This window comes from Thalassophryne amazonica, chromosome 13, assembly GCF_902500255.1.
Source record: "Thalassophryne amazonica chromosome 13, fThaAma1.1, whole genome shotgun sequence".
Taxonomy (NCBI): Eukaryota; Metazoa; Chordata; class Actinopteri; order Batrachoidiformes; family Batrachoididae; genus Thalassophryne; species Thalassophryne amazonica.
This window is the reverse complement of record NC_047115.1, coordinates 54,585,204-54,607,290: the sequence shown is the minus strand read 5'-3', so window position 1 is coordinate 54,607,290 and position 22,087 is coordinate 54,585,204. Positions and strand designations below refer to the sequence as shown.

The window sequence follows — 22,087 nt, the reverse complement described above, 5'->3', positions numbered from 1 at the left end:
CTCCATACAGTAGAGTTTATTTGATTCATTTCAGTGCCATCAGCTTGGCAACAACCTCAGACATGTGGTTGACAAGTATAAGAAGTATGAAGACTCCAGTGCGGCCCTATTGACGTGGCTCAAAGGTTCGGAGGAGGAGGCGAGAAGGCAGCAATCAGAAAGTATAGCAGCTGATCCACAAACACTACAGAGGCATCTGGAGGAGACCAAGGCAAGAGAAACTCCTACAACCTCCCATCTTAGTCCACCTAAAGACTCATGAAAGCAGTTTTTTGTGCATTTGTGTAATGTGTCAAAGGATGCTATTCACTTTCATTGACATCAGTTTTCAAGGATGTTACATGGCTTTATAGTGATTAGCAGCAGAAAAATCCCTGCCTACTGCCGTGTTTGAGGAATATTTTTGCACTGCACATTTTATGAGCTGTTTCTGTAGAGTCAGTTGTAGATTTAGTCATTAGATCCAGTTAGTTTTTCAGGTAACTACTATGTGTTCATTCAGGAATTACAGCCAGTTTTACACATATTTCTTCGTTTTTCAGCTGTGGTAGTTGGGCAAATTCAGTATAAGCATTATTTTAAATGTAATTCATCACTTTTAAAGTGAATTTTCTTAAGACAAGTCAGGGGATGCATACATGAACATTTCAGTGACTCAGGGTTGTTTTGGACTTCATTTACATCAATCATTGAGAAATACAACCCCAATTCCAATGAAGTTGTGACAGAATAGAATGATTTGCAAATCCTCTTCAATGTTCAATTGAATACACCACAAAGACAAGATATTTAAAGTTCAAACTGAAAAACGTTATTGTTTTTGTGCAAATACAACCCCTGGCAAAAATTATGGAATCACCGGCCTCAGAGGATGTTCATTCAGTTGTTTAATTTTGTAGAAAAAAAAGCAGATCACAGACATGACACAAAACTAAAGTCATTTCAAATGGCAACTTTCTGGCTTTAAGAAACACTATAAGAAATCAGGAAAAAAAATTGTGGCAGTCAGTAACGGTTACTTTTTTAGACCAAGCAGAGAGGAAAAAAATAGGGAATCTGTTGTGTGGGCTGCCAGAAGAGGAGGTACTGCTGGCCCACCACCAGAGGGCGCCCTGCCTGAAGTGCGGGCTTCAGGCACTAGAGGGCGCTGCCGCCTCACAGGAACAGCCGAGGTGACAGCTGTCACTCATCAACTGTGACAGCTGTCACCGATCATCTGCACTTCATCCCGGATAAAAGCAGGATGACACCTCCACCACGTCGCCAAGATATCGTTCTTCTAAGGAGGTAATATTCTCTGCCGTACTAAAGGAATTATAACTTACGTGTGCTCTGTTAGCAGCCGTTGTCCTGTGGTGCCTTGTCAGCTGATTGGTGGTTTGTGAGAGTGCCGACGTCTTCACCTCTCACTCTTTCCAGATAAGTGCTTAAACAGGAGCTGCACGAGTGTGTGATTTGAGGTGGAGGTGGAATTCCCACCGTTGTTGTTACTGGGTGTACACACACCCACACTTGACTGTCTTTGCTCTTTGCCAGCAGTACCAGATCCGACACGCGGAAACGGTGGCCACCTGAGGGACTCGGGACCTGGCGGCTCCAGTATCCTTCGGGTTCGGTGGCGGAGGAAATCGTGTGGTTCCGGTTCTTCTCTAGATGGACGTCTCCTATCGTCGAGCCTGCCCACACGACACCTTTATCCATTGACTTTGTATCATTCTATAATCTGCTGTGTATGGTTGTGGCATTCACAACAGTAAAGTGTTCAAATTTGACTCCTTCTATTGTCCGTTCATTTGCGCCCCCTGTTGTGGGTCCGTGTCACTACACTTTCACAACAGAATCACTCAATTCTGAGGAAAAAATTATGGAATCATGAAAAACAAAAGAACGCTCCAACACATCACTAGTATTTTGTTGCACCGCCTCTGGCTTTTATAACAGCTTGCAGTCTCTGAGGCATGGACTTAATGAGTGACAAACAGTACTTTTCATCAATCTGGCTCCAACTTTCTCTGATTGCTGTTGCTAGACATGCAGCCCCATATCATCAATGACTGTGGAAATTTACATGTTCTCTTCAGGCAGTCATCTTTATAACTCTCATTGGAACGGCACCAAACAAAAGTTCCAGCATCATCACCTTGTCCAATGCAGATTCGAGATTCATCACTGAATATGACTTTCATCCAGTCATCCACAGTCCACGATTGCTTTTCCTTAGCCCATCGTAACCTTGTTTTTTTCTGTTTAGGTGTTAATGATGGCTTTCGTTTAGCTCTTCTGTATGTAAATCCCATTTCCTTTAGGCGGTTTCTTACATTTCGGTCACAGACGTTGACTCCAGTTTCCTCCCATTCGTTCCTCATTTGTTTTGTTGTGCATTTTCGATTTTGAGACATATTGCTTTAAGTTTTCTGTCTTGACTCTTTGATGTCTTCCTTGGTCTACCAGTATGTTTGCCTTTAACAACCTTCCCATGTTGTTTGTATTTGGTCCAGAGTTTAGACACAACTGACTGTGAACAACCAACATCTTTTGCAACATTGCGTGATGATTTACCCTCTTTTAAGAGTTTGATAATCCTCTCCTTTGTTTCAATTGACATCTCTCATGTTGGAGCCATGATTCATGTCAGTCCACTTGGTGCAACAGCTCTCCAAGGTGTGATCACTCCTTTTTAGATGCAGACTAATGAGCAGATCTGATTTGATGCAGGTGTTAGTTTTGGGGATGAAAATTTACAGGGTGATTCCATAATTTATTCCTCAGAATTGAGTGAGTCCATATTTTTTTCCCTCTGCTTGGTCATGTCATGTCTGTGATCTGCTTTTTTTTTCTACAAAATTAAACAACTGAATGAACATCCTCCGAGGCCGGTGATTCCAGAATTATTGCCAGGAGTTGTAATTGCTCATTTTGAAATGGATGCCTGCAATACGTTTCAAAAAAGTCGGGACAGTGGTATGTTTACCACTGTGTTACATCACCTTTCCTTCTAACAACACTCAATAAGTGCTTGGGAACTGAGGACACTCATGATTGGGTATAAAAGGAGATTCCCCAAAAGTCTTAGCCGTTCACAAGCAAAGATGGGGTGAGGATCACCTCTTTGTGAACAACTGCATGAAAAAAATAGTCCAACAGTTTAAGAACAATGTTTCTCAACATTCAGTTGCAAGGAATTTAGGGATTCCATCATCTACAGTCCATAATATAATCAGAAGATTCAGAGAATCTGGAGAACTTTCTACATGTAAGTGGCAAGACCGAAAACCAACACTGAATGCCCGTTACCTTTGATCGCTCAGGTGGCACTGCATTAAAAACTGACATTGTGTAAAGGATCTTACCACGTGGGCTCAGGAACACTTCAGAAAACCATTGTCAGTTAATGCATTTCGTCGCTACATCTACAAGTGCAAGATAAAACTCTACCATGCAAAGCGAAAGCCATACATCAACAACATCCAGAAACGCCACTGCCTTCTCTGGGCCTGAGCTCATTTGAAATGGACAGACGCAAAGTGGAAAAGTGTGCTGTGGTCTGATAAGTCCACATTTCAAATTGTTTTTAGAAATCATGGCCGTCGTGTCCTCTGGACAAAAGAGTAAAAAGACCATCCAGATTGTTATCAGCGCTAAGTTCAAAAGCCAGCATCTGTGATGGTATGGGGGTGTGTTAGTGCCCATGACGTGGGCAACATACACATCTGTAATGGCACCATCGATGCTGAATGGTACATCCAGGTTTTGGAGCAACACATGCTGCCATCCAAGCAACGTCTTTTTCAGGGACATCCCTGCTTATTTTAGCAAGACAATGCCAAGCCACATTCTGCACGTGTGACAACAGCGTGGCTTCGTAGTAAAACAGTGCGGGTACTAGACAGGCCTACCAGCAGTCCAGACCTGTCGCCCATTGAAAATGTGTGGCGTGTTATGAAGCACACAATATGACAACAGAGACCCCGGACTGTTGAACAACTGAAGTCGTACATCAAGCATGAATGGGAAAGAATTCCACCTACAAAGCTTCAACAGTTAATGTCCTCAGTTCCCAAACGCTTATTGAGTGTTGTTAGAAGGAAAGATGATGTAACACAGTGGTACATATACCACTGTCCCAGCTTTTTTTTTAAATGTGTTGCAGGCATCCATTTCAAAATGAGCAAATATTTGCACAAAAACAATAAAGTTTATCAGTTTAAACATTAAATATCTTGTCTTTGTGGTGTATTAAATTGAATATTAGTAGGTGTTGGGAAGGTGTCGTAGCACGGACCCACAACAGGGGGTGCAAATGAACGGACAATGAGTAAGCCAAAAGGTAACAATTTAATGTTGTGATATTACACAACGAAACGTGTCGTAATTTCACAGTCAATAAACACCAGGTGAAGTGTGGGCAGGCTCGAAGATAGAAGACGCCCGACGAGAGAGAAGCCGCGTCCCACACGGCTTCCACCACCAACGGCCTGAAGAACACCGGAGCCGCCAAGTCCCGAGTCCCCAGGTGGCCTCTGTCTTCGACTGTCGACCCTGGTACTGCTGGCAGAAAGCAGAAATATGATGTGTGAGTGTGAGTCCGCACACTCAGTGATCTATAGTCCAGATACCGTTAGGAGGGAGCACCTCCACCTCCAAATCACACACACTCGTGCAGCTCCTGTTTGTCCCTCTTCTGGGTCTTCACAGGAATGCGACTGCACACAGAATAAAGTTAGACAGCGTATTAGTCAGCAGAGAAATTACCTTGGTTCTGGTAGTCGATTTCTCGGCGGGGAGGTGGAGTTGCAGTCCGGCTTTTATGGTAGTGATGATAACGAGTGACAGCTGGTGCAGAGGATGAGTGACAGCTGTCACTTCTTCTGGGTCTGGCGCCCTCTCGTGCTTGGAGCCCGCACTCCAAGCAGGGCGCCCTCTGGTGGTGGTGGGCCAGCAGTACCTCCTCTTCAGCGGCCCACACAACAGTAGGCAGTTAGGGTTTGAGCAAAACTTTAGTGAGGTGAAGAGCACAGGTCGGTACACGGAGAGACAGTCCAAAAAACACAGCAAAAGTACCATAGACATCAGGCTTAAACAAGGTCGGAGTGAACAGGCTGGAGGTCGGTAATATGCAAAAGCAGGCAGGACAATGGACACAGGAATCGGAGGCGGGAATGAAGGCACAGAGCGCATCAATCTGGCGAAGAAGCAGAGCAACATGAGCAATATATATATCTTCTGATAATGAGAGGCAAAGAGACAGGTGTGCGCAGAAGGCAGCTGAAAGAGGGCGTGGCCAGTGCGAGAAAGAGATAAAGAGAGAGAGGGAGACAGAGAGACACGCCCACATCCCAGAGAGCCAGAAAACCCAACACAGGGAAAAAGTCAACCAAGAACATAATTAAAAGAAAAGAAAACAACCAGTCAGATAAAAAACTAATCAAAACCCCGCAGCAGATAAACTCATGACCTGACAGTATTCTGTTTTTATTTGCATTTTACACAACGTCCCAACTTCACTGGAATTGGGGTTGTACAAACAGTTCTGAACCATGACACATTTCTCCAAAAATGAGTAACTTTGTAAGAACAAAACTAGTCAGGGAGGCCATCAAGACACGGCTCTGAAGGAGTTAATAGGATTCCATGGCTGATTGGAGAAATTGTGCATCATGCTTGGGTTGGTTGTGTCACAAGTTAAAAAGCTTTGAATGAATGAACAGATGAATGAATTTGAATGAATTTTATTCAAAGAAATAAAGATTAAAAACATTAAAAACTGGGTGGCTGAAAAAAGGATTTTCATGCAACAAAACTTAACAAATATAGGTTTGAGTGTCCCATGTGCCTTCTGGTAAATGGTAGCTGAAATTTCACATCTTTTTAAGAAACATCACAGACACATTTACTATGCAGTCCCTTTTTCATTTGTTTTTGCTTTTGGCTGCCCCTGATTGCTTGGTTTGGCACGTTTTATGACCGATGCCCTTCCTGACGCAACTCCAGTTCTACATGGACGGACATGCTCACAGTTCCTGGTGTTCCTAAGAGGTATTTCTGTTACTAATCACATTTCTGAGATCTGACAGGATCAGGTTTGCGCAGAGCAGCATGACTGCAAGTTGACATGCAGTGCTGTACTGATTGTATTTCTTAGTGGTTCATGTAAATGAAGTCCAAGACATATTCAATGATTTGGAAATGTTCCTGTATGCATCCCCTTACTTGTAGTTTTTGTTTTAAAGGAAAAACTGGCTATAAAAGTGCTGATTTGTATGAACTGTAATTCTTTAATTGAGTTTGTCCAGATAACCCGATAACAGATTCAGTTAGTTTTTAGTTTGGGGATTGAGATTGATGTGGCAGTAAGATGTTATCCCCATAGTGGTACAGCAACACGATCAGATTACTTTTATATATTAGCTTTGCAATGGAAAAATTCAAGTGAATAAAAGTAAAAGATCTGGTCAGAAGTAAGAGGGATTTGGAGCATTAGTTCCATTATGAGGTCACCTCACAATAGACTTGCCTTACCTTTTACAGTGTTTCCACTAACATAGCTACTTTTAGTGCTGTGTCCAAGTCTAAAGGCACACTTGATTTTACTTATTTGTAGCACACATACTCCTGCATTTGGACAAGAAGCTCAGCTGACGGTGTTCTCTCTGTTAAATCTTTGGATGCAACAATATTTCTGGGGAAGAGAGTTTGTGAATTAGATCATTGATATGCTGAGATAAGGATCGACTGGGAGCCAGTCAAGAAATGCTATATTTTTGGCCTTTTTTAATTTGCAAATTCTTGCAGAAAACAAAAGCTCTTGTTCACAACAGAAGGGTCTGTTTCTAACAGTAGGACATATGTAAGAGGTTCAGACATTTATGTGCAGCATGTAATGTCGTTTTCATCTTCATTCTGATGAAGTGCAGAAGACAGTTATAATACAAACAGAATATTTGTCGAGACATCACACGTTTATGTGATGGCCCAGTTTTCTTTACTCTGAGCGTGTTTTTTCTTGTTGTTGTTGTTTTTTTTTTTTTTTACCAATCCACAGGCCCTACAGGGTCAGATGACTGGGCACCAAAGTGCTATTGACACACTACGCAAAACAGCAGATTCTTTAATATCATCTGAAGGAGACCTGTTGAGCAATCCAGATGAGATCCAGGAGACTGTAGGTGAGGGCAAAATCAAGTATGATACTGAATTCCTGTTAAAAATGACTTGTAATAATGGCGGGAATTCATGCATGTGCAGTTGGGGATGTAATACACATAAAAAAAATCCATGTTGTGTTGGAAAGGTTTAAACAACTGTGGTGCTTTCATGCAATAATATTATAATGTAGCTTGATGTTCTGAAGAAAAGGTTTTTTTTTCTTTTTATTGAAATATGGCTGTTATTTATTTATTTATGGTTGCTGTAGCTATTCCTACAAGATTGGAATCTGTTTACAGAATTACACCAGGAACAAAATGGTCAGTGCCAACTGTGTTTATGCAATGAAATAATTCTGTACTTCACATTGAGTCCCTAATGGAATATGCAAGGTCTTCCATGTTGCGACCCTGAAAGTTGCCAGGGCTTGGAGTTGCCAGTCTTCACAGGAGGAGGTGTTTCTTCTCAGGACACTCTGAATATCATCCAGAGGGGTCATACTGTCATGTACAGCTTTATTGCAATTCCGACTATATAGAAAGCTTAGGACGTGGACTGTGATGGCACTGAAGGTAGACCAGTAGGCATGTGTTTGAAGATAAAGATATGGCCAAGTAAGGCTCATCTCCCATTGCAGGTTTTTAGCCCTGATTGATTTGATTGTCCACATTCAAATATGAAGTAATTAGCACCCAACTGTTGGCAGCAATCCTGTATCGTCCGATCAGACACAAGGATGAACAGCAACAAGGCCATGATAAGCGGTGCCACACCATACATCAACTCACTCTGACCACTATTCTGCTGTGGCGTTCCACTTTGTCTCCATTGCATTGTGCATGTGAAGGAAAGGGGATTTCTGCTCCCACTTTTGTGCTCCCCAAATTCAAGCAGATTGGTTGACCATTTCTAATTGTGGGTGATCTGGTGTGCTTGGCTGCATTTTGTGATCAAACAGCACAGCATTGGATGAGCTCGGACTGTATGCTATTGCTTCCAGTTTGATGTGTTGCAACAATTGCTTTCTTGAATTGACAGCATTCCTTGGCAGTCGTATGCTGTTGTGCATGGTCTCACTGCGCGCTATGATGTGCGATGTGTGGCCCCATTGCCGACTATAATTTCATCCAAATTGTCCAGTTGAGCCCATGCTGACAGTTGCATGTTGCTCTAGATTGTCCACTATCACTTGCTTTTGTCCTTTTTTGTGCCCATTCAGCACCTGTTAGCATCTGATTGTGCACTATTGCTGGGTCATGATCTGTCCTAACGCCACAACTTTTCAACATTTTCAAAACCTTCACAATGGGATACAGTCATTTGTGATGCCAGTATTACCATGGGTAACTCACAATAGCATATCCCGATTAGGTAGCCTATTGTGTTTTAGGTGCTATAGTCAACAATCATGCCCTAAATCGACAATGAGAGATCTCCTTAACACAAATCAGTGGAATTGAGCTGAAATTGAAACTGATCACTAGAAATTCTATCTGGAACCCAGAGTCCCTATATTTTTGTTCTCTAACAAACAGAGAACTAAAATTAACTTGAGATTAATGAAATTTGTCAGAAATAGTCCAGGGCTAAGTGCAGTGGATCAGAACAGAATCAGTTGTGGATTTGTAATGCACCCCTCATGAAAGAGCAGTGGCTCATTATCAAGCAGTCACCATTAAAACAGCAGCAACAGGTGTGACATTAAATTGATTTTAACTCTGAATTATCTCATCAACTTTAAATATTCCAAAAAAGAATGAATCCTCACATATAAAGAAGATGTCAGTTTGTCAAAGCACCTGAGGCATGAAGAGCACATGCTGTTTCCTCTCTCCTTCATGTGCAAAATAGCACACCTGTACACACATACACAGTGGAATCAGACTTATTTGAGGTGTATAAATAATATAACATTTCCAGTTTTATTTTTTCAGCTGAATGGAGTCTATAGCAGGAGACTTTGTTCACGTGCAGATATAGCATTGAAGGTGGTTTATACAAACCCCTGTCGTATTTTATTCTGAATAAAATGTGATTTTGCACACCATGACCCCTTTAAGCTATGCATTGTTGTAGAGTTTAACTTTGTTTCTGTGTATTACAGATGACATATTAGAGCGGTACGACAACCTTTCCAAGTCTGTGAGTGATAGAAATGAGAAACTTCAGATCACCCTTACACGGTCTATGAGTGTCCAGGATGGTTTAGATGAGATGATGGACTGGATGGACAGAGTGGAAGCTAGTGTAAAAGAAAAACAACAAATACCTCTGGACTCTGTGTGCATTGGAGACATGCTCAGCAAAGAAGCAGTATGCCCCTTTTTTTACAGTGTATCCAAAACATATTCACAGCGCACATCTTTTTATGTTACCGCCTTATTCCAAAATGGATGAAATAATTTTTTTCCCTTAAAAATTCTATATGCAATACCCCATAATGACAATGTGAAAAAGGATTTTTTTTTTTTACAGATTTATTAAAAATAAAAAAACTAAGAAATCACATGAACATAAGTATTCAAAGCCTTTGCCATGAAGCTCAAAATTGACCTCAGGGGCATCTTGTTAACACCAATTATCATTGAGATGTTTCTGCGGCTTAATTGGAGTCCATCTCGGGTAAATTCAGTTCATTGGACATGATTTGGAAAGGCACACATCTGTCTACTTATAAGGTCCCACAACTGACAGTGCATGTCAGAGTACAAACCAAGCATGAAGCCAAAGGAATTGTCTAAAGACCTCTGAGACAGGATTGTCTCGAGGCACAAATCTGGGGAAGGGTACAGAAATATTTCTGGTGCTTTGAAGGACCCAAAGAGCACAGTGGCCTCCATCATCTGTAAATGGACAATGTTCAGATCCACTAGGACTCTTCTTAGAACTGGCTGCCTATCTAAACTGAGTGAATGGGGGAGAAGGGGCCTTCCTCAGGGAGGTAACCAAGAACATGAAGGTCACTCTGTCAGAGCTCCAGCATTCCTCTGTGGAGAGAGGAGAACTTTCCAGAAGGACAACCATCTCTGCTGCAATTCACCAATCAGGCCTATATGGTAGAGTGCCACATGGAAGCCACTCCTTATTAAAAGGCACTTGGCAGCCCACCTGGAGTTTGCCAAAAGTCAGCTAAAGGACAAAATTATCTGATCTTATGAGACAGGGAGGTGACCAAGAACCCGATGGTCACTCTGTCAGAGCACCAGCATTCCTCTGTGGAGAGAGGAGAACCTTGCAGAAGGACAGCCATCTCTGCAGCAATCAACCAGCCAGGCCTCTATGGTAGACTAGCCAGATGGAAGCCACTCCTTAGATATAGGCACATAGTAGCATGCCTGGAGTTTGGCAAAAGGGACCTGAAGAACTCTCAGACCACGAGAAACAAAATCCTCTGGTCTGATGAGACAAAGATTGAACTCTTAGGTGTGAATGCCAGCCATCATGTTTGGAGGAAACCAGACACCATCCCTACAGTGAAGCATGGTCTTGGCAGCATCATGCTATGGGGCATGTTTTCAGCATCAGGAACTGGGAGACTAGTCAGGATTGAGGGAAAGATGAATGCAACAATGTACAGAGACATCCTGGATGAAATTCTGCTATAGAGCACTCTTGACCAAAGACTGGGGCGACGGTTCATCTTTCAGCAGGACAGTGACCCTAAGCACATAGCCAAGATATCAAGAGAGTGGCTTCAGGACAACTCAAGGACTCTGTGAATGAGCCCAGACCTGAACCCGATTGAACATCTCTGGAGAGATGTGCAGCGACGCTCCCCATCCAACCTGATGGAGCCTCAGAAGAGGAATGGGTAAAACTGCCCAAAGATGGGTGCACCAAGCTTGTGACATCATATTCAAGAAGACTTGAGGCTGTAATTGGTGCCAGTCGTGCATCAACAACGTATTGAACAAAGGGTTTGAATATTGATGTACATGTGATTTCTTAGTTTTTTTATTTTTAGTAAATTTGCAAAGATTGAAAACATTTTTTTTTTCATGTTGTCATTATGGGGTGTTGTGAGTAGAATTTTGAGGAGAAAAATTAATTTACTCCATTTTGGAATAAGGCATAACACAGGGGATTAACTGATTCCATCTGCTCAAAGTGATGTTAATCAGTGAAATCACCTGGTGGAGTGAGCGGTTGCAAAAAAAATCTGCACCCTCTCGGCCCTTTCTGGAATCAGTTGAAGACCCCTGCTGTAACATAACAAAATGTGGTAACATTGAAGCACTATGAATAGTTTCTGGATGCACTGTATATTAACAGCTATATAACATATCTTCTGTCACACTGAAAAAGATACAACCCACTGAACTCTGTCCTTTGTTATTCCTGAATTTTTAAGGCATTAGAGCAGGACATAGCGAGTCGCCACAGCAGCATATCAACCATGAAATCCAAGGTGAAGAAGTTTGTGGAGACTGCAGATCCTTCTGCTGCTGCCCTTCTACAGTCTCAGATGGATAGTCTTTCTCAGCGATTCTCTGATGCCTGTGATAAACATAGGCAAAAAGTTTCAAAACTGGAGCAATTGAAGGAAAAGGTGGAACAATTTGAGAAGACTGCAGATAAAGTCCAGCAATATGTGGTGCAGCGATCGCAAGATTTGCACGAGATTGATGGGCCAGGGAAAACCTTCAGTGAACTGTCACAGTTAATGCAGGTAATTAGTTGTACTACTGACGCTTTTTACTGCTATGATTACAGTCGATGTAACATAATACCGCTTTGACAGCTCTGAATATTACAAATATACTGTAGTTTGATGCTATGCAATATGACTGATGATTATAATTCCACTGTAGAATACCAAAGCTGAGATAGCTGAGCATGCTCAGGATATGGAGGCGCTGCATACACTTGTCAAGGAGCTGTCTGATATAAGTCCAGATGGCAACAAAACCCAGATCCAAAGCAAAATGGACAATCTCTCAAATATCTTCAGTACTTTCACAGACACTACCAGAGCAAAGTAAGTTGGTGCACACAATGGTAAAAAAAGCATCTAATTTCACCTTTTGAGTAATGAGCATAGAATAACAATAAAGCTTTGCATGATCTTAGTAATGCACACTTGCATTCATACATGGCTGATTTTCTTGCCTTCTGCAGGGAGGAGGAGGTATCATCCTGTCAGGACCAGCTGGGAGAGTTCAGGTCTGCAGCCAGCACGTTGACCAAGTGGTTGGAGGAGACAACTGAGAAAGTACCTGTGGTTCAGCCAAGTCGTAGTGAGAAAAAATTGGACAAAGACCTGCAGACAGTCACTGTGAGCACATTACCACATGAATAGAAAATCCGTTATACAGACAGTGTTATTCCTGTACAAAGTGTACTTCAAGCACTGGAGCAGCAAGCTGCTAATGCACAGTTTTGTCTCTGATACAACACTTTGTATGTTGTAATAGAGATGTAGATAGTCTGTTTTAATAAATTGCAACACTATCCTCAATAGACTCCCCCTCCAGCTAAAACTGCTTTTATTGCCAACTAATGACAGGTGAATGGATCATGTTTACACAGGACAAATTTGGGAGTGATACATTGCAATGTTGTGAAGTGCAACAAAGCTTTGCCGAAAAGATCAGCAAAAGTTCTTGAATTTATAATTTCTTTGACAGTAAAAAAAAAAAAAAAAAAAAATGAAGAGAATAAAATTTGTTTATTTCCCTCAAGACGGTATTTAGCTTTCATATGCCATGAAGGCCAGATGTGATATTCACACTGCTCTATACATCTTTCATCAGGACTTATTAGAGGAATGGACATCTAAAGGCCCTGCTGTTCAAAATATCAACAGTAAAGGATCAGCCCTATGCAGCCTCATCACTTTCCTCACATCCCCTGCTAAAAATAAAACACCTATCAAGTCAGGTAAACACCATTACACTTTATATTATCTGTTTGAATCATGGATAGGATTGACAAGCATGGTGTTTGGGAGCATTTTTGAGTACGGTGCAATTACTAACCATTAGAGACCACCAAATGGTCTTGTGCTTACAATCCTGGATAGTCTGCCTGTATTTCACACATGCTTTGTTTTATGTCTTTGCATCAGCTCTTATTAATGGTGGTGGTGGTCCAGTGAGCCATTCCTACCTAACCAATAAAGGTAATTAACCATGTATATGGATGCTGCTGTATAAATTGCACAACCCACTTACAGACTTAATGAAAACACATTCAAGTTAAGGATGAGTTTTAAAATCAAGGACTTAAATAACTAAAACAAACAAACAAAAAGGCTGATAGTGCACTATATTATGCCTGTCCACCCTTGGATATTTTAGCATATCTCAGGAACTGCTGGTAGTACCACCTTAAATTTTGTGTCAAAATATTTTCAAGTTCCAACTTGAGTTGTGAAGATGCGTTAACTAAGGCAGTTTGGCCATGTGGTACATTTCTCTGTGCATGCTCCATCATGCATGTGCCTCAGTGTTGAGGACCACAGTGGCTGAAGAAGGTCAAGGGGATGGCCACATTTCACCTGGCTGCAGCAGATTCTGTAGATGGTTACTTTTACAAGGAGGGATGGATTGTTGTCTGCCTGGGTAGCTGCCATTCTGAACCTGGGGCGGTTCCCTGGCCAAGACTTGACTTGACTGAGGAGCTTTCTATAGGCTCAAATTGAACACCTTGCCAGAAACAGAAACATTACTATAGTTATAGGAAAAGACAAACCAATATTCCTGTTCAGATCTCAGTAATAACTCAGAGACCTCAAGTTTCTATTTGGTCCAACTGAACAGTTTTCCTGAAAATGACTGGAAATGAAAGTTTCAGCTTTAACCCTTATGAACTTATTGGTTGCTGTATAGTATCTCATTAAACACTGCAGCTAGAGAGCACATATTTTTTCCTGAAAAGCACTATAAAGCTGTGTTTTGACCTTTGATCATTACTTAATAGGCTCTTGCTTTATCTTTGAAACCACTTTAACTAGTTGAATGCAGATTACTGACCGTGAGTGCTCATGACCTCATATATGTTGTAGAGCAGGGATGGGCATGAAAGGCCCAGAAGGTGCAGGTTTTCCTTGCTACCAATCACCATAGCATGTGATTTCACAGATGATCAGGACTTTAAGTTGAGAGGTGGAGCTCATCATTAAAACCACCTGATTGTCTTGGCCCTTCATGGCACACTGTTGCTCACCCCTGTTGTAGTGGGTTTTGCAATGTATGAGAAATTGCCTGGTGTGTTGTCTGTGGTCTGCTATATCAAGATTATTTTCTAAACACTGATATCTTTATAGTTGCTTTGCGTCTAAACTCTTTTTTTCTGAAATTTTGAGCAATAAAATGATAGGAAGTTGAGATTAAGTCAGCAGCACGAACAACACAATAAAGTCATCCAAGCTGTACACTGAAATATTTATTTTGTTTATATGTTTGTTTTTGGCACACTTGCAGAACAGATAGCTCAGTGGGATAGGAGGTGAGCTACCATTATGTAGATCTGGGTTCAGTTCCCAGACACACTGTCTGTCTGTGTCCTTGGACAAGACACTATCTGTATTGTCCCAGTCCTCCCAGCTGTGAATGAGTACCAGTCTTTACTTGGAAAGTAAATGACTGGAGTCTCATTTGGGGGGACTGTAGACTCTCTGCTTCACGCCACATTATCTGGGAATAATCTCGGCACCAATGGGCCTCGGGACCCATATAAAACCTGTTACACTTTCATAATGAAGCCATTCTGAAACAAAAGACAAGGCAGTGTGTCAGAATAATATGGCAACTATATTGAAAATTGAGTTTGCAATCACACTAATATTTACAACTGCAGGAACCCTCTTATTAATGCCTTTGCCGTCTTTTTGTCACACATATTCTGAACATTATCTTTAGGACGGTACATTGATAACATCATATTGTTAGCATAGCCTGCAATGGCACTATGACTGGATTATCTGAGGTATCTTCATGGAATTCTCTGTGATGTCTTCAGAATTGATGGTAATTCAGCAGAACATGTCATTCATCAATGAGGGATATGCAAGCCTTGGAGAAATGCTGAAGAATCGAGCAACAGAGTTGAATGACTTGGTGCAAGAGGTGAACGTGGCCCAAAAGGAAACTGCAGACATGATGACATGGCTGAAGGACATGAAAAAGACTGTAGCCTCCTGGCAGAACACAGCTGCAGAGAAAGACTTAGTGAAAACACAACTTGAACAGCAGAAGGTACAGAGACATTCCTGTGGTACAGCACACAGAAGAATTTGTATCAATCCACAGTCACTTTGTGTTAAAGTTATACAGTTGTATGCAAACGTTTGGGCACCCCTGATTATTTTCATGATTTTCCTTTATAAATTATTGGTTGTGTGGATCAGAAATTTTAGTTAAATATATCATATAGCAGACGAACACACTGATATTTGAGAAGTGAAATGAAGTTTCTAGTATTTACAGAAATGTGCAGTAATTATTTAAACAACATTAGGCAGGTGCATAAATTTGGGCACCCATGTCATTTTATTGATTTGAATACATTTAGCACTAATTATTGGAACACAAAATTGGTTTGGTAAGCTCATGACAAAGGGTGTTTAAGGTGGCCATTTGCAAATGTTTCCCCTCTTTGCATCTCTTCTAATGAGTGGCAACATGGGAGCCTCTAAACACCTCTCAAATGACCCGAAAACAAAGATTGCTCAACATCTTGGTTTAGGGGACAGATACAAAAAGCTATCTCAGAGATTTCAGCTGTCAGTTTCCACTGTGAGGAACAGTGAGGAAATGGAAGACTGCAGGCACAGTACTAGTTAAAGCCCAAAGTGGCAGGCCAAGAAAAATCTCAGATAAGCTGAGGTGACGGATGATGAGAACAGTCATAGTCAACCCACAGACCTGCTCCAAAGACCTACAACATGACCTTGCTGTAGATAGGGTCTCTGTGCATCGTTTAACTATACAATGCAGTTTGCACAGAGATGCTGTATGATACTGTAATTCAGTTGAAGCCTTTTCTGTGTACACACCACAAACAAACAGAGTTGCTTGAGGTATGCTAAAGCACATTTGGACAAGCCAGCTTCAATTTGGAATAAGATGCTGTGGATTCATGAAACTAAAATTGAGTTATTTGGACATAAGGGGCGGTATGCATGGCTGAAAAAGAGCACAGCATTCCAAGAAAAATACTTGCTACTTACAGTAAAATTTGGAGGTGGTTCCATCATGCTCTGTGGCTGTGTGTCCAGTGCAGGTACTGGGAATCTTATTAAAGTTGAGGGTCACATGGATTCCAGTCAATATCAGCAGATTCCTGAGAACAATGTTCAAGAATCAGTGACAAAGTTGAAGTTGCGCCGGGGCTGAATCTTTCAACAAAACAATGACCCTAAACACTGCTCAAAATCTACTAAAGCATTCATGCAGAGGAACAAGTACAACATTCTCGAATGGCCATCTCAGTCCCCAGACCTGAATATTATTGAAAATCTGTGGTGTGATTTTAAGCGGGCAAACAAACCTGAGATATTTTGTAAAGAATGGTCTAAAATACCTTCAACCAGAATCCAGACTCTCATTGGAAGCTATAGGAAGTGTTTAGAGGCTGTTTTATCTGCAAAAGGAGGATCTACTAAATATTGATGTATTTTTTCTGTTGGAGTGCCCAAATTTATGCACCTGCCTAATTTTGTTTAAAGAATTATTGCACACGTTCTGTAAATCCTATAAACTTCATTTCACTTCTCAAACATCACTGTTTGTCTGTTATATGATATATTTAGCTGAAATTGCTGATCCAAACAACCAATGATTTATAAAGGAAAATCATGAAAATTATCAGGGGTGCCCAAGCGTTTGCATACAACTGTATATTATATAGAACTCACAGGAATCCATATACATATATCAACTGTTTTAAAATATCCTACAGGCACTTGAAGGTGGCATGAAGGAAAAACAACACCATCTTCAGATGCTCAGACAGAAGCTTGTAAACTTGATGAAAACTCATTCAAACTCTCCTGAGATAGCAAATTGGAAGGAGATGCTCTCACAAATCGGTAAGCACACAAGAGTTTTTTCCTCCAAATGACCCTAGGAAATTAGACTCTGATTCCACTGCTGTAAACATTCATTCCACTGATGAAAACATTCATTTTCTATACCCACTTACTCCAATTGAGCCTTTCCCCTATCAAGACTGGAAAACAGGTGTGACAGGATGCAAATGCTGGACTCGAACTCAAGGCTTGGTAGACAAAAACAGTTTACTTGGGCAAAAAGCAGGGTCTGGTACACGGGTAGGCAATCCAATAAAGCGAACAAGAGCAAAAACATCAGGCAGGTGCGTGGTCGAAAATACAAGCGAGAGGTCAAAGCACACGGGAAGCAAGCAGGTAAAGAACAAGACAAAGAAGGCTGGAGAGAAGGCATAGAGCGCATCAATCTGACGAGGTAACAGAACAAAAAGAGGATCTTAAATACACCCAAGTGATGAAGTGTAGATTGGGAGCAAGTGTGCGTGGAACTCACCAGAATGAGGGTGTGGCCAGGGAGAGGAAAACACCCACCACCAAGAGACAGGAGATACAACCAAGTGATACAGGGACAGTAAAACCCAAGCAAGGAAAAACCCAGACAAGAGAATAAGACTACAGCGAAGCAAACATAGCAAAAGCATGAAAACACAACCAGGCAGAACCTCACAACCCCCCCCCCCCACAAAGGCCGGCCCCAGACAGCCCCGGACCAGCAGGATGGGCAACGTGAAAATCCCGGATGAGACCGGGGTCCAGGATAAAACGGGAAGGGATCCACGACCGCTCCTCAGGACCATACACCTCCCAATCAACCAGATACTGAAAACCCCGGCGACGCGAAGCCAGAAGCCAGAAGCCGCCGCACAGACAACACCGGCCCCCCGCCCACAAACCGGGCGGAAGGCGGGGGAACGGCCGGAGGGCACAGAGGGCTAGACTTCACCGGCTTGACGTGACTAACATGAAACGTGGGATGAACACGCATAGTTGCTGTAGTTGCACTCCGCCGGAGACAACTTACGGGACAGATAGGCGCACGGATGCAGCCGACTGTCTGTGGGACTCATTTGTGACAAGATGGCACCCACACCAATATCAGAAGCATTGACCTCCACCACAAACTGCCGCGCGGGGTCAGGAAGGAGTATTATGGGGGCGGCTGTGAACCGCTGCTTTAGAACCCTGAAGGCCTCATCGCACTCCGTGGTCCATTTAAATGACCGGAGAGAGGAAGTCACATTGTAAAGGGGTGCGGCGACCGAGCTAAAGTTACGAATGAATTTACGGTAGAAGTTCGCAAATCCTAAAAACCTCTGAACCTCTGTCCGGCTGCTGGGCACCGCCCAATCCCGCACTGCTGCCACCTTGTTGGGGTCCATCTGGATCCTTCCCTCGGAAATAACAAAGCCAAGGAATGAAATTGTTGATTTATGAAATTCGCATTTCTCCGCCTTGACATAAAGATAATTTTGTAGGAGGGTCTGTAATACGGTTCGCACGTGTCGAGTGTGGGTTTCAAGGTTTGGCGAGAAAATCAGAATATCGTCCAAATAAACAAAAACAAACCTGTTAAGGTATTCGCACAATACATCATTAACAAGGGTCCCCCCCCACAAAGGCCGGCCCCAGACAGCCCCGGACCAGCAGGATGGGCAACGTGAAAATCCCGGATGAGACCGGGGTCCAGGATAAAACGGGAAGGGATCCACGACCGCTCCTCAGAACCATACACCTCCCAATCAACCAGATACTGAAAACCCCGGCGACGCGAAGCCAGAAGCCGCCGCACAGAAAATACTGGCCCCCCGCCCACAAACTGGGCGGAAGGCGGGGGAACGGCCGGAGGGCACAGAGGGCTAGACTTCACCGGCTTGACGTGACTAACATGAAACGTGGGATGAACACGCATAGACGGAGGCAACCGAAGACGGACAGAAACAGGATTTATGATCTTCGAAATGGGAAAGGGACCAACGAACCTGGGAGCCAGCTTGCGCGTGACCCCACGGAGTGGCAAGTGACGTGTGGACAACCAAACCTTCTGTCCCACCGAGTAAGTCGGGGCAACCGACCGTTTACAGTCAGCAGCCACCTTATAAAGGGCCGAAGAGCGACCCAGGGCCCAACGAGCCTGCTCCCAGGTCCGTCGGCACCTGACAGTTAGACTAAGGGCAGACGGAACAGAGGAACAAAGGATAGAGGAAGAGAAGAGAGAAGGTTGATGACCGTAAACCACATGAAAAGGAGAAAACCTGGAAGATGCCGACGGTAAACTGTTGTGGGCTAGTTCTATCCAAGAAATCTGTGAGGACCAGGTAGACGGATGCTGAGAACATAGAATTCTGAGACCCTTTTCCAACTCTTGATTAAACCGTTCAGAATGACCGTCTGCCTGGGGATGGTACCCGGACGTAAGGCTGGAGGCGGCCCCGAGGAGACGGCAGAACTCCCTCTAAAATCCAGAAATAAACTGCGGACCCCGGTCAGAGACAATATCCTGCGGAAAGCCATGGAGACGAAAGACATGTGTAAGCATTATTTCGGCAAGTTCTTTAGCTGTGGGCAGTTTCAACAAAGGCACAAAATGACACATCTTCAACAGTTAAAATCACAGTATGACCCTTTGAGGGCAGAAGACCGGTGACAAAATCAAGCGAGATATGAGTCCAGGGTTGCCGAGGAATAGACAGTGGATATAATGAACCAGCGGGAGGATAAGTGGAGGTCTTATACATGGCACATACGTGACAGGCGTTAACAAACTCTGTAATGTCTGCAACCATCCGTGGCCACCAAAATCGCTGTTGCACTACATACAAGGTCTTCTTTATACCAGGGTGGCAGGAAAACCAGCTACTGTGACCCCATTCAAAAACTTCCCCTCTTACCGTGACTGGAATGAAAAGCTTCCCTGCCGGACAACCCACCGGAGTAACATCATTACCGTGAGCGTTTCTAACCCGTGACTCGATGTCCCATGTGAGGGCTGAAACAAAACAAGAAGCCGGAGTTCTGCAGGAAGGTCAGGGCCATCAAATTGTCTGGATAACGCATCCGGTTTGCCGTTCTTAGTCCCGGGTCGATAAGTAAGGACAAAATTGAACCTACTAAAGAAAATTGCCCACTGAGCTTGACGAGCGTTCAGGCATTTTGCCGTGCGTAAATAGGCCAGGTTCTTGTGGTCAGTATACACGAGAAATGGTACTTGTGCCCCCTCGAGCCAGTGTCGCCAGTCCTCCAAGGCCACTTTGACCACCAGCAATTCGCGGTTGCTGATGCTGTAGTTGCACTCCGCCGGAGACAACTTACGGGACAGATAGGCGCACGGATGCAGCCGACTGTCTGTGGGACTCATTTGTGACAAGATGGCACCCACACCAATATCAGAAGCATTGACCTCCACCACAAACTGCCGCGCGGGGTCAGGAAGGAGTATTATGGGGGCGGCTGTGAACCGCTGCTTTAGAACCCTGAAGGCCTCATCGCACTCCGTGGTCCATTTAAATGCCCGGAGAGAGGAAGTCACATTGTAAAGGGGTGCGGCGACCGAGCTAAAGTTACGAATGAATTTACGGTAGAAGTTCGCAAATCCTAAAAACCTCTGAACCTCTTTCCGGCTGCTGGGCACCGCCCAATCCCGCACTGCTGCCACCTTGTTGGGGTCCATCTGGATCCTTCCCTCGGAAATAACAAAGCCAAGGAATGAAATTGTTGATTTATGAAATTCGCATTTCTCCGCCTTGACATAAAGATCATTTTGTAGGAGGGTCTGTAATACGGTTCGCACGTGTCGAGTGTGGGTTTCAAGGTCTGGCGAGAAAATCAGAATATCGTCCAAATAAACAAAAACAAACCTGTTAAGGTATTCGCACAATACATCATTAACAAGGGTCTGGAACACTGCTGGCGCATTTGTAAGCCCAAAAGGCATCACGAGATACTCATAGTGGCCAGTGGGGGTATTGAAGGCAGTCTTCCACTCACCCCCTTGTTTAATCCTGACTAAATGGTAGGCATTTCGTAAATCTAGCTTGGTAAAAATTTTGGACCCCTCTAACGAGTCAAAGGCGGATGACATCAGTGGCAGTGTGTAGTGGTTCTTAACTGTTATTTCATTCAAACCCTGATAATCAATACATGGACGTAGGGTCTTGTCCTTCTTTTCAACAAAGAAGAATCCTGCCCCAGCTGGTGAGGAAGACGGTCGTATCAGGCCGGCATTGAGTGATTCCTGGATATACTCCCGCATGGCAGCGCGTTCTGGGACGGACAGTGAATACAATTTACCACGAGGTGGACTGGTTCCGGGCAATAAGTCTATAGCACAATCATAAGGACAGTGAGGCAGGAGAGATTTAGCTCTCGCTTTGCTAAACACGGGCGCTAGATCATGATAGCAGATAGGAACCTCCTGGAGGTCCGAAAAAACAGGTTGTGGCTGGGATTCACATTTAATTAAACATTTCTCAGAACAGGAGGAACCCCATTCCTTAATCATGCCCTTAGACCAATCAAAATTGGGGCTGTGTTGTTGCAGCCAGGGATGCCCTAAGATCACAGAGTGAGTCATTTGATCAAACACATGGAAGCTAATGGTTTCAACATGGTTGCTGTTTATTGTGAGATGGACAGGCTGAGTTTTATGGGTAATGTGTCCTAATTCGTGGCCGTCCACTGCCCTGACCACCAGAGGGCGACTGATGTGAAACAACTTAAGGTGCAGGGACCTGGCAAGAGAGGATAGCATTAAATTAGCATCTGAGCCAGAATCCACAAAGACATGCACAACCTCGGAACAATGATCAGATTCCAATGTAGCAGTAATAACATTCCGAGATAATGAGGAAGAAACTGAACTGTGACTCACCCGTACTGACGCCTGAGATCTCATTGCGGCACCCCTGACTGGACAAATAGTGACCACATGCC

At 43.3% G+C, this 22,087-nt stretch overlaps 1 protein-coding gene across 1 annotated transcript in view; it reads left to right on the top strand.

Annotated features, from left to right (window-relative positions):
• dst (dystonin) overlaps positions 1-22,087 on the top strand; it is a 318,051-nt gene that overhangs the window by 200,349 nt on the left and 95,615 nt on the right. Inside the window, exons 43-52 of the mRNA XM_034185302.1 lie at positions 35-211; positions 7,043-7,166; positions 9,251-9,459; positions 11,498-11,815; positions 11,958-12,124; positions 12,265-12,421; positions 12,900-13,026; positions 13,214-13,267; positions 15,109-15,344; positions 17,050-17,179. Coding sequence (XP_034041193.1) covers positions 35-211; positions 7,043-7,166; positions 9,251-9,459; positions 11,498-11,815; positions 11,958-12,124; positions 12,265-12,421; positions 12,900-13,026; positions 13,214-13,267; positions 15,109-15,344; positions 17,050-17,179 — 1,699 coding nt within the window. The remainder of the gene's footprint in view (positions 1-34; positions 212-7,042; positions 7,167-9,250; positions 9,460-11,497; positions 11,816-11,957; positions 12,125-12,264; positions 12,422-12,899; positions 13,027-13,213; positions 13,268-15,108; positions 15,345-17,049; positions 17,180-22,087) is intronic.